General features: G+C 54.3%; 2 protein-coding genes across 2 annotated transcripts; both read right to left on the reverse strand.

Moving 5' to 3' along the window:
* Positions 1-1,343: 1,343 nt before the first annotated feature.
* On the reverse strand, positions 1,344-1,746 carry LOC116749600 (cytochrome c oxidase subunit 6C). Its single transcript, XM_032624130.1, has one exon. It carries the CDS (start codon positions 1,699-1,701, stop codon positions 1,474-1,476), a length of 228 nt encoding a protein of 75 aa, XP_032480021.1. The 5' UTR covers positions 1,702-1,746; the 3' UTR covers positions 1,344-1,473.
* A 3,830-nt stretch (positions 1,747-5,576) lies between these two features.
* Positions 5,577-11,576, reverse strand: FAM189B (family with sequence similarity 189 member B). Its single transcript, XM_032605602.1, is given in 27 exon segments — positions 5,577-6,326; positions 6,417-6,449; positions 6,451-6,483; positions 6,485-6,627; positions 6,630-6,671; positions 6,783-6,818; positions 6,821-6,850; positions 7,449-7,785; positions 7,787-7,843; positions 7,845-7,996; positions 8,263-8,275; positions 8,277-8,333; positions 8,669-8,695; positions 8,697-8,743; positions 8,746-8,768; positions 8,898-8,922; positions 8,925-9,072; positions 9,278-9,283; positions 9,635-9,733; positions 9,900-9,935; positions 9,938-9,976; positions 9,978-10,019; positions 10,125-10,193; positions 10,195-10,239; positions 10,440-10,496; positions 10,692-10,711; positions 10,714-11,576. Coding segments are annotated over 27 exon segments (1,992 nt in total). The 5' UTR covers positions 10,916-11,576; the 3' UTR covers positions 5,577-6,152.
* Positions 11,577-11,966: the final 390 nt, after the last annotated feature.

Consider the following 11,966-nt stretch of genomic DNA (forward strand, 5'->3'; position numbering starts at 1 on the left):
TTATTTATTTATTTATTTCGGTCTGCGTTGGGTCTTTGTTGCTGTGTGCAGTCTTCCTCTAGTTGCGGAGAGTGGGGGCTACTCTTCATTGCGGTGCATGGGCTTTTCATTGCAGTGGCTTCTCTTATTGCGGAGCATAGGCTCTAGGCACGGGGCTTCAGTAGTTGTGGCTCGCAGGCTCAGCAGTTGTGGCGCACAGGCTCAGGAGTTGTGGCACTCTGTGGCATGTGTGATCTTCCCGGATCAGGGCTCGAACCCGTGTCCCCTGCATTGGCAGGTGGATTCTTAACCACTGCGCCACCAGGGAAGTCCCTGCTCAGCCCTTATTCGACTGGACTTTTTACCTCCTAGAAGCACTCTCTTTTGTTTTCATGACTCCACACTCTGCTGCTTTGGATGTCCTCCCACTTCTTTGGCTGTTCCTTCTCTTTTGCAGGCTTCGCGTCCTCTTTCTGTCTGTTCCTTAGGGTTTTGTCCTAGGCCTTCTCCTCTCATACGTCATGCTCTCTCCACAGAGATAACCCATGGCTTTGACTAACCTTCTAGTTGTTTTCTGGTTCCACAATCTCCACTTCCAATCCCAATCCTTCTCCTGGGATGGACTCTGTGATGTGACTCTGCCCTCCAGACCTTTCCTCTGGGTGTCTCACAGACACTTCAGCGGGACCATCATCTCCTCCAGCCAAACCCACTCTTCCTCTTGTGTTTTTTTTCCCCATGAATAGAACCTCTTCCTCACAGAACCTGGGGCTCATCCTTGACTCTGTCCTTTCCCTGTACCCTTCTCCCTGTCTATTCTCTTCTAAGCCACTGAAACATCTCTTGCTTGGCCTCCTACACTCTACTTTTCTCCTCCAATCCATTCACCAAGAACTGGATGGTCTAACTAAAATACAAATTCTGAAGCTACCACTCTCCCTCCTAAAATCCTTCAACGGCTCCATACTGCCTTTTAAGAGGGCTACCGGGACCTGGCATCTTTGTTCCAGTCTCATTTCTCACCTCTCCACTTGGACCATATGCTCCAATCACATTTCGTCTAATAGGCCACATTGCATCTTGCCTATCTGCTCTATGCTATTTTCTTCTCCTCTCTTGAAAAAAATGAATATTCTTTTTCATCATTAACTCCTCAGCCTTAATGTCCCTACCATCAGTACCATTTTCCTGACACCCCTGAATGAGCTGGGTGCACCCCTGCTATGTGCTCCCCAAGACACATATTTGACAAATCATAATTGGGCATCTACTATGTGCCAGGCACTGTTCTAGACCCTGTTGATACAGTAATGAATAAGATTATAAAGTCCCTGGCCCTATGGAGCTTTTTTTTTTTTTTTTTTTTTGTTAATCGTTTATTTATCATGAGAAACTATTCCTTAGCCCAGATATTAGTAGTTCATAGTGCAGGAACACAGGTAAGTGACAAACTTCCATGGAACTCAACCCAAAGAAATTCTTTATATTCCAAAATCACTTTGCACTCTGAAAGATACCAGCCTTCCTCATCTCCTCAAAATCTTTTATGGAATCATAATTTCTGTAGAAATCTGCATATGCCTTCTTTCTTGGTTCAGCCACAGCAAACTTATAGAAAGCTGCAACTCCCAAGGAGACAACGAATGCTCCAACAATATGAAATCGCAGACGCTTGCCCAGAAGGCCACGCATCTGAGGTTTTGTCAAAGAACTGGAAGCCATGGTAGTTTTTCTCCTTGACAGCTCAACAACGACGTCCTTGGAGAAATGGACCAAGGAGCTTATGTTCTAGTGGTGGTGGAAGACAAAAAACAGGTAATTTCAGGTGGCCGTGAGAACTATGAAACAAAATAAAGGGGAAGGGGGACTTCCCTGGCGGTCCATTGGTTAAGACTTAGCCTTCCAGGCATTTCCCTGGTGGCTCAGTGGCTAAGAATCCACCTGCCAACGCAGGAGACACGGGTTTGAGCCGTGGTCTGGGAAGAACCCACATGCCGTGGAGCAACTAAGTCCGTGCACCACAGCTACTGAGCCTGTGCTCTAGAGCCCGCAAGCCACAACTACTGAGCCCACATGCCACAACTACTAAGCCCACGTGCCTAGAGCCTGTGCTCTGCAACAAGAGAAGCCTGCGCACCGCAACAAAGACCCAACGCAGCCAAAATAAATAAATAAATAAATAAAAAGACTTAGCCTTCCAATGAAGGGGGTGCCGGTTCAATCCCTGGTGCGGGAGTTAAGATTCCCACGTGTCTTGAGGCCAAAAAACCAAAACATAAAACAAAAGCAACATTGTAACAAATCCAGTAAAGACTTTAAAAATGCTCCACATCAAAAAAAAAAAAAATCTTAAAAAAAAAAGGGGAGTAAGGAAGCTGGACAGAAGGAGTGAGTGGGACAGTGATAAGCAGTGAGTTTGGAGTAAAAGGTTGGGGGTCAAGTTCTTCTCCAGGGCCTTGGGTGCCACAGTGAGGAGTCTGAATTTTGTTCCAAAATGGAAATTCACTGGACATTTTGGGGCAGGGAAGTGACAACATCAGATTTATATTTTTAAAAGATCACATTGGCTGCTGTGTAGGAATCAGACTGTAAGGGGCACGACGGAGACCAGCCTCCAATTACAGGCTGCCACAGACTGGCCCCCTTGTTCTACATCCTTTCTGCCTCAGAATCCTCCCAAAGGCTCTTTAGTATGCATCACTCTTCACCTCCATTTAGCCTAGGTAGTGCCTATTCATCTTTCTTTCAGAACTCAGCTCATATGTCATCTTCTCCAAGAAATTCTCTCCTTTCACACACACTCCTCCTGTGTGTGAGGAGCCCTTACATCTCCTTTGTAGCTCTTATTACATTTGCAATTAATTGTACAAATGGTTTAATGTCAGTTATAGCACCCAGTGGCCTGCTAACTCCTTTGTCTGCTGATCTGTCCGTGAGAAAACCCAGTAGGGCGGGGATCAGTCTGTATCCCCAGTACGTAGCACAGCACCCGGTGCTCGTCCCGTGCTCATTGAACATCTGTCGGATGATTGAAGAATGGATAAATTACATAGACTTTCTTTCCACTCCACCCCTCAAAAAAGCAAGTGGGTAGAAGAGGATTTGAAGATTTCCCCCTCTTCTTCATTAGTAAAATACAACCATCCCTACAATTAATAATAACAATGATGATAAAAAGGTGAAGTGCAGACGCAGGGAAAGGAGAGTTAAGATCCCAAAAGTGCAAAATCCATTACGCCTACCGTCGGGGAAGCGAAACAGCAGCCCCAAACGGAGGCGAAGGGAAATCCCAGAGCAGCCTGCAAAGCGGGGTGGGCGGGGCGGTAGAAGGGGGCTCAGCAGAGCTAGGCTGCACTGCACCACGCGCAGCCGCGAGCCCCGCAAGGCCGGCGGGGCGGGGCCGGGGCCTAGTTCAAGAAGGGAGACCCCCGAATCGTCAGGAGGCGGGACGCAGGCCCTTTCCTCACGTCCTATTGGTTGTGCTGGGGACGGACTGTTTTCGCTGACCAGCCGTAGCCCTAATAGGGCGCAAGCGTATCTGGGGGTCTATTCGGAAAGGGGGCGCGGGAAGGGAGAAGCGCGCATGCGCCTCGTTTTACACTCGCCAGCACACTCTAAGGGTTGGGGGAGATTGAAGATGGATTCTTGAACTTCCTCCTTTGGGAGCCTCAGGATAGGGAACATTCAGTGCCCAGAAATTGCCCCGTTGGGAATCCCAGTCTCCAATCCCTGCTACCTCATTTTGTCGTTCTGGCTGCGCCCTAACTCTCCCTCCCTGAAGCTGGGTTGTTATGATGGTGAATTATTCAGGAAGCCTTGCAGCCAGACGCCATCTATGGGCAGTGCCTCTCCCTACCCGCTTCCTCTCCTGTAGGGCCCCACGGCTATCCCCAAAGTCATAGGGTCTCCAAGCTGTTTACAAGGTCCCACTCTGCCTTTTAATAACTTAATGAGTTTGTTGAGGACCTACTAAGTGTTAGATCCAGTGCAATGAGCAAGACCCTGCTCTCAGGAGCTTGCATTCTGTGGGACGACACAGAAAACAAAAACAAGGTAATTTCGGATAGTGACAGGTGTTCAAAACAAGGCGGTATGATAGAATGGGGAGTGCTCAACAAAAACGTGAGAATGGAACTAAGACCCGAATTAGGTGAAAGCAACAGATATAGGACATCGAGTTTCGTGTTGGTGAAGAGCTAGCTCGTGCAAAGGCCCTTGTGCAACGCAGTTTGGCTGAAGCAGAGTGGACCAGGTTGTACCTGACCATACTTTCATAAGGAGTTTGGAGATTATTCTAAATACAGTGGAAAGCCAGTACATTTAGGCAGAACTTTAATATAACATGATTTCTTGTCACTTTGCTGGGTGGAGAATGGATTGTAGGAAGAATGGAAATAGATCAGGAGGTTGGGAGAGAGGGTGATGACTAGGGCTAGGTAGCTGGTGAGACATGGATGAATTCAGGGTAGGATCAGATGTGTTGGATAAGGGGAAAGAAGAAATGAGGATGATTCCCAGCTTATGGAAGGTGCAGCTAGGTGAGTAGTGGTGCCACTTATTGAGATGGGGGTGTTGGAAGAGGAATAGGTGCTGGGGTGGGAATCAAGAGTTCCATTGTGGCCATCTTGAGTCTGAGAGGCCCATTAAATATCCAGCAAAGATGTCAAATTGGAGGTTGGAGCTCACGGAGAGGTGAAGGAGAGAGTTATCCACGAACACATAGATGGCCTTTAAAGCCATGGATCTTGATAGGGCCACTTACAGACTGGAGGTAGAAAAAAGAAGAGGGCCAAGGGAAGTGCCCTGGAGCCCGCCAGCGTTAAGCAGTTGGGCAGAGGTGCGAACTCTGACAAATGATACCAAGACAGTAAAGTAGGAGAAAAATTAGGAGAGTATGATGTTTTCAAAGACAAGAAAGGGAAAAATTCAAGAGGAATCATGCCGATTATCTGGGTTAAATGCTTCTTAGAGTTCAAGTGAAATGCAGGCAGCGAATTGGCCAGTGGGTCTAACTTTTTTGCTTACTGAAAAATTTGTCAAGAGCAGTGCCTGGGGGCTTCCCTGGTGGTGCAGTGGATAAGAATCTGCCTGCCAACGCAGAGGACACAGGTTCAATCCCTGGTCCAGGATGATCCCACATGCCGCGAAGCAACTTAGCCCGTGCGCCACAATTACTGAGCCTGCGCGCCACAATTATTGAAGCCCGCGTGCCTAGAGCCTGTTCTCTGCAACAAGAGAAGCCACTGCAATGAGAAGCCTGGGCACCGCAACAAAGAGTAGCCCCCGCTCGCTGCAACTAGAGAAAGCCCATGTGCAGCAGCGAAGACCCAACACAGCCAAAAATAAATAAATAAAATTAAAATTAAAAAGAAAAAGAGCAGTGCCTGGGGAGAGGTAGGGGAAGGAGCCTGATGGGAATGGGCGAGGAGAGAATGCATGCTCAAGAGTGGAAGGAAGGAAGAGAAAGAACGTTTGGCTATGAAAAGGGGCAGAGATATTGTGTGGTAGCTGGAAATAGATATCAGTGTCTTGCGAGTTTTCATAACTATGAGAGATGCTAGAATAAATTTCAATGGTGACAAAGGATGAACCAGAAGAGAAGGGAAAATTGAAATTTATTGAAGCCTTACTTAGTGTGTTAAGAGCTTTACAAACTTTCGTCCTCACAATGTTTTATGGATCAGGCAATTGAGGTTAAATAACTTGCCCAAGATCATGCAGCTAAAGGTGGCAGAGCTGAGAGGCCACCCAGATTTTTCTGACCCTTCATGCCTCATCATCCCATTGCACAGGCATACAGCCCCTTGTGCTTGAACAACCGGGACATGCCTTTGCCCTGGCCACAGGGCCCATGGTGAATCAGAGAGAGTTACTCTCATGCAGGAGGAACAGGACTTTATTTCCTCCTCCAACTCTCTAAGCAGGGGCATCTCTCCGCACAGCCTGAACACCCATGCAGCGCAGGACAGAAGGTCTCCCCAGGCTGGAGGGGCAGAGGCAAGCAGCAGGAGCCCCTAGAGGTAAGAGGGAAAGGGATACTTCTGGGGGTGTTCAGCAGGTTTCTTTTTGTGTCAGCCAGTGTAAGGGGGTGCTGGAGGCTGCTGGTCCCAACCAGCTGGTGCCTGTGGCCCCAGCATTCATCTGGATCTGTTCAGTGTGGGAAGATGCCCAGGTCAGAGCCCAGTCTCCTGGCTGCCCCCATTGAGGCTGAGGCTGTGGGGGCGGGTGCCGCGCTCCAGCCTGCGGCCAGACAGGAGGCGTCTCAGGGAGGAGCCGGAGCTGAGGTCGCCGCAGCTGCGAAGGTGGAGGCTCTCTCGGCCTGGCCGGCCCCATGGGCTCCGGGGCACCTAGATGGGGCCACAGGAAAGAGCATCAGTGTGGTCCCACCTGAAACACCAGGCTTTCCCGGGTGTCTTCCCTGGATCCCCTCACTCTACCTGCTTATGTCCATGGGCTCCATTCCCATATGGGGTCTGGGGCCTTCCTAGACATCTGGAGGAAACGATGTGACCAAGCCGCGGCCTGGCCAGCTGCCCTTCAGGTCCCCCAGGGAGTGGGCAGGTGCAGGGCCTGAGGGCAGGGGGACCTTCTGGAAGGTGGGCACAGGGTGCCGTTTTTCGGCTGAGCGGGCACGTAGCAACTTGGGGAAGGGCAACGGGCTAGACGGAAGAGGCAGGCTTCAGAGCAGAGCCCTGGAGACACAGAAGAGAGGGAGAGGGAGAGTGGGTGGAATGGGAGGTGCAGAAAAGGCCAGGCATTACTCCCCTACCCACTGCCCCCTGGGCACCAACCACATGCCTCACCTGTATCTGCAGAGGAAATGGAAGCAGCTTCTTCTCAAGCACTTTGGTATAAAGGTCCCTGAATTCAGCTGAGAAGGAAGAGAGAGACAGGGACTGAGTGGGAGTGCTCAGTAGATGCGCCCTCCAATCTCACGGCCCTCCTGAGAACTCAAGCCCAGCTTCCACACCCCATTCCCAACCAAGGGGGCATCATCTCTGCTCAGGTCCACCAGCAACTAGATGGTACGATCCACCAAATCAGGGACTAAGGCACTATCGTGCCCTGCTGCAGCCTCTCCAGTACCTGGCACATAATGGTAATGACAAACACTTTCTGTGCCAGGGCTAAGCACTTGACCTGTATCTCGCCTCAGTAACTCCACAGCACCTATGGTGAGGTAACTGTTATTATACCTGTTTTACAGGTGAAAAACTGAGGCTTGGAGAGGGTAGGTAACTAGCCCAAGCTGGGAACTGTGAGACTGCGTTCCAAAAACCAAATCCTCTTCGTTTAGCCACTAAGCTATTGATGTATTTCTAGGAGGTGACATAAGAAGTGTCTACTGCAGGAGTGAATTTACCCATTCTTCCTCCCCAGGGACCTCAACAGTGTCCCAAATCCTGGTGGGTATCACTGGCCCTCTAACTCCCGGTGCCTGCCCTCTCCTGAACCTTGTGGCGGCTCACCGGTGTCGCTGGAGGTGGTGATGCCCGGGTCACTGTGGGACCGTGGCAGCAGCAGCGGTGGTCGGGGAGCCGGCTGAGGAGGCCGGTGCCCCGGTGGGGTGAGGGAACCTGAGCTATCGCTGAAGCGGCGAGCCGGGGCTCGGGGGGGAGGGGCTGCAGCTGGCCGGCTGCCTCCCCGGGGGACCCGCCGCCTCAGCTCGGGGAAGCAGGGTCCCACCCAAGGCGGCCAGCCCTCCAGCCGGTGGCAGCTTCGGGCAGCTGTGGGGGCACCCAGCGGGGGTGGGGCCTCGGGGGCAGAGCAGGAATAGGAGCGGGCAGCTCTCGGGGGCCGCCGGGGGCAGGGGGCTGTCCTCAAAGGGGCCCCGCAGGCCGCAGTCCAGGCTGAGGCAGTAGCCAAGCGCGGCTGCGCTGAATAGAGCGGAAGAGCACGTAGTCAACGGAGCGCACGGAGCCCTGCAGCTCCAGCAGGCACGAGTCCTCCGACGGGCTGGAGCCCCCGGGGAGGTCACCGATGGCTGACAGCACCAGAGACCCGCTGTCCATGGACACTGTGGATGGTAGGGGCTGCCGGGTAGCACCAGCCTGGCCGGGCCCAGGCGGTTCCTCTTTTCTCAGGCCCAGCCTCTTGCGGGCCATCCTGCCTCCAGTTTTATCTCAGAGGAGACAACTAAGCCCAGGTTTGCAAGAAGCCCCAGCCCCTCATCTGTCCCTCAACCACCAAACTCGGTCTCATCTCTCCCCCTCTGCCCCCCACACCCAGCTCTGCTATCCCAGGCATCCCAGACCTTGTCCACCCTCCCCACTTTCTGCTCACCATCTACAATGGAGGGCCACTCGCTCACAGATGCAGGAGCCATCATGAAGCTGAGGATCAAACAGAGTGGCCTGCAGAAGACACAAGGGTCAAGGGTCGAGCCCTACACACTGATTAGGCCATCCCACAGGCTGGACAGAGCTCGGAGACCTAGATTACAGTCCAGCTTTGTCACTTTGTTCAAGTCACTTATGTGGGCCTCAGTTTCCACATCTGGTAAAATGGAAATCATAGTTCTTACCCCACCCACTTCTCCAAGCTCTCAGGCAGATCAAAAATGACAGCGAATGTGGCTAGTGCTATAAAGATCATGAGAATAGTATAATCTTTATCCAGTGACAGTAGCTCACCCAGCTTTTCAGGCTCTATTTCTGACTCCCCAGCCCACACCAAACCCTGCTCTCACCTGGCTGTCTCCTCGTAGCCCCATGACGGGCCTCATAAGAAGGGGGGCAATCAGTAGGATACAGGGGCACCGGCTGTCCATGGAGCCATTGTAGGTGATGCTGGCAGGATGAGGGAGAGGGTCAAACGCCTGGGAAAGAACTCCGATTCCAAAAGATCCCTCCCCACCAATCCCCGGCCTCAGCCCCAGTCGCCTTCCTTAGTTTCCCCACAGATTCCACTGGCCTCACCTCTGTGCATCTGTTTCTGAGCTCAGGTGTACTCTGGGGGATAGTAGGGCGGCGGGGGCACAGGCGGTACAAATTCCTCCAAGTCCAGCATGGTGTGTAGGAGAGGGGCTGGGGGCGAGGATGTAACAGCCAGAGGCCCCAGATGGCCTGAGACTGAGTGCTCAGAGGCCAACTGCTGGGGAGCAAGCAAGTCAGCAAACTTGGTTTCTGGGAATACAGCTCCTTGGCTCCCAAACTCCTCTCTCATCTACATTTTCTGGCCCCACCCCCTCCAAGAAGCTCAGTGTCTGGCCCCTTTGCCAAACCAGTTCCTCCTCTAACCCTGCCCCAGCCGAGGACCTTCAGCTCTTGCCCTGCCCATCTAGAAAGTCCTCCTCTACATGGACCTTTCTGCACCCAGAATCACTATCTGTTCTCTGTCCCCACCAGAACATCAACCCATTATCCCCACCCCCATCTAAGACCTTCCTGACTCCGCCCAACTTTTAGTGCCACTCTTCAATGCCCCCAGACTGGCATCACGTACTTCTCTTACTCCCTGTCATTTCCCTCCTCACCCTCCTTTGGACCCCCTAAATACCCCTGCAACAGACATGCCTAACAGGTGACCCACAGCCCCTGGTGCTCAAAAGCCAGCACTGTAACATCACCCCTCAAGCCCAATGCCAGCACACACACCCTGCCCGCATCCTACCTTCTCAGCCTTGGACCCCAGCTCCCCACTCACCGTGTTCCACAAGGTCCAGGGAGAAGATTTGGATGCAGCAAACAATAGCAGAGAGAGTACAGATTATGGCGGCACAAACCGTGAGCCCACAGACGCTAAAGAGCAAGTTCTGGGGAAGGCAAGAGAGAGAGAGGGATGTGAGAGGAACCTGGGGTGGAGTAAATCCCACATACTCGGGGCCTGTGAGGACTCCAGGAGGAGGCAGAAGGGTGAGAACCAGGAAGATGGCCGGAGAGGAAGGAATGGCGGAGGTGGGGGGGTGGGTGCATGCTCACCTTGAGGGCCCCTCGGGCTTCATCACAGGGTGGAGTTAGGGGCAAACTTTCAGTTCCTGCCCTGACTCTGGACAGGGCCCGCAGTAGAGGAACAGGAGGGCAGCACACACAGACCTTTCCGTCCTGAGTGGGAGTGGAAAGGGTGAGGCAGCCTGAATCAGGACAAGCCCAGGTTGTCCTGCACCACCTCCCCAACCAGCACTCTCAGGCTCTCTTTCCTCAAATCTCACCAGATGCATTCTTGGAAGTCTCGGCCAGCTGAGCGTTTTTACAGGAGAGAACAGAGCCAGCCATAACTGAGCATGACACAGAGCACCGAAAGCAAGGAGAAGAAGGAAATCTGGGGGAAAACAGGGCACAGACTCAGGGCTGGGACCCCAAGAGTACCCTCTACCGCAGATGGGAGCCACCCTCCTTCACAGGACATTTGTGCCTGGACAGCGTGAATGGGAGAGTCAATTCCCTTTTCGAGGCATAAATAGGCATCCCCTCAGGTGCTAGGCACCTGCCTCCCCGTGGGCATCAGACCCTGGCACCTACCACTAGAGTGAACGGCCGCTTCCAAGACACAATGCCAACCACCCCGGAAAACGCCAGCTGGGGATAGAGTGGGCACAGGCTCAGCCTGACAGGGGAGGCACAGAGTGAGCCCTCACCACAGAGTGCACCCAGCTCTGTAAGGAGGAGGAGGACCAGGAGAGGGAGGAGAGGCCAGGATTTGGACTGGCAGCTGGTGTGGAGGGGTGGGGCCCGAGGAGCCTCCCCCACCCAACAACTGTGCACCCAACTCACCGAGAATCCAGCCCAAGACGGCAGGATCTCTTGACGCTCTCGGTGGTGGTGACAGATGAGGCCACCATGCTGAAGGTGACCACCAGGATGCCCAGGAGCACCTGAGCCAGCCCCAGCGTGAGCAGAGCCTGCAGCCAGGGTCGGTGGAGGCGGAGGTGGGTAAGGCCCCGGGTGCTGGGCCGGCTAGTCAGCGAGCGGCTGGAATCACTAGGCGAGGGCATCATGCCTGCCGCCCGGTTGCCTGAGCCTCGCTCGGGCCCCGCTGACGCTTGGGAGCATCTCAGAGGCGCCCGAAGCCCCGTCCTTCCTCCTCTCCACCCGCCTCGCTCTAGACCCCACCCCCTGGCTGGGTCCCCTGAGGCATGGCCCAGGGACTCCAGCTGAGGAGGGGGTCAAGGGAGGGGCGTCACGGAGGGGCCCCGGAGTGCTCCCTCCCCACCACGGGCACTGGACGGGCACCGTGCCCGGGACGGCGATGAGGACGCGGGGGCACCGGCTCATCGCATCTCCCTAGAGAAGAGAGGCGCCGAGAAGGGCCGGTCCGGGAGTGAAGAGAGGGCGGCGGTCCGGAACCCAGGGAAGAGTGGGAAGGGTGAAGGCGAGAAGGATGGGAAAGAAGTCTAGAGAAGAGGGGAGAGGCGGCGTGACTCTAGAGGCGCGGTCGGTATGCCCTCAGTGTCCAGTGGGATCCGAGGCTGCCTGGTGGGGAGAGGCTGCGGCGGCGCCGCCGCCTCCTGGGTCGCCAGCCCCGCTCCCCTCCCCACCACACCCCCGCTGCCCCAGCTCGGCTGCAGCAGGTCCGGGATTGGAGGCGGGGGATGGGGATGGGGATGGGATGGTGCGGGAGGAGGGGCATGGTGCGAGGGCCAGCGCGGCGCACCCCTGGAGTTGTAGTCCCCACCAGAGACCCTGTGGGAGGGGGAGAGGGAAGGAAGGAGGGAGGGAGAAGGAGAAGGGGAGAGGGAGGGAGGGAGCAGGAGGCAGGGTTGCAGGGCGAGCTGGCCGCGAGAGCTAACAACGCTTTCGGCTCCCACTTGAGCTCCACCCAGCCTCTCAGGCCTCTCGGCCTGCTGTGTTCCCAGGAGAAGTTGCAGCTTCTTTCCTGTCATTAATGGAGAAAGGTAGGGAGCTAGGCTCCCTGGCAGCTCCGCGATTCCACCCCAGCCCAGCCGTGGACTTCCCTCCCTCTTCCTGCGCCTGCCATCGGGCGCTGCTGTCCCACCCCCGAGAGCTCTCCATTTACACTAAGGCCAGGTCAGACCTTCCCTCTGGAGT

Source organism: Phocoena sinus, chromosome 1 (genome assembly GCF_008692025.1).
Source record: "Phocoena sinus isolate mPhoSin1 chromosome 1, mPhoSin1.pri, whole genome shotgun sequence".
NCBI lineage: Eukaryota > Metazoa > Chordata > Mammalia > Artiodactyla > Phocoenidae > Phocoena > Phocoena sinus.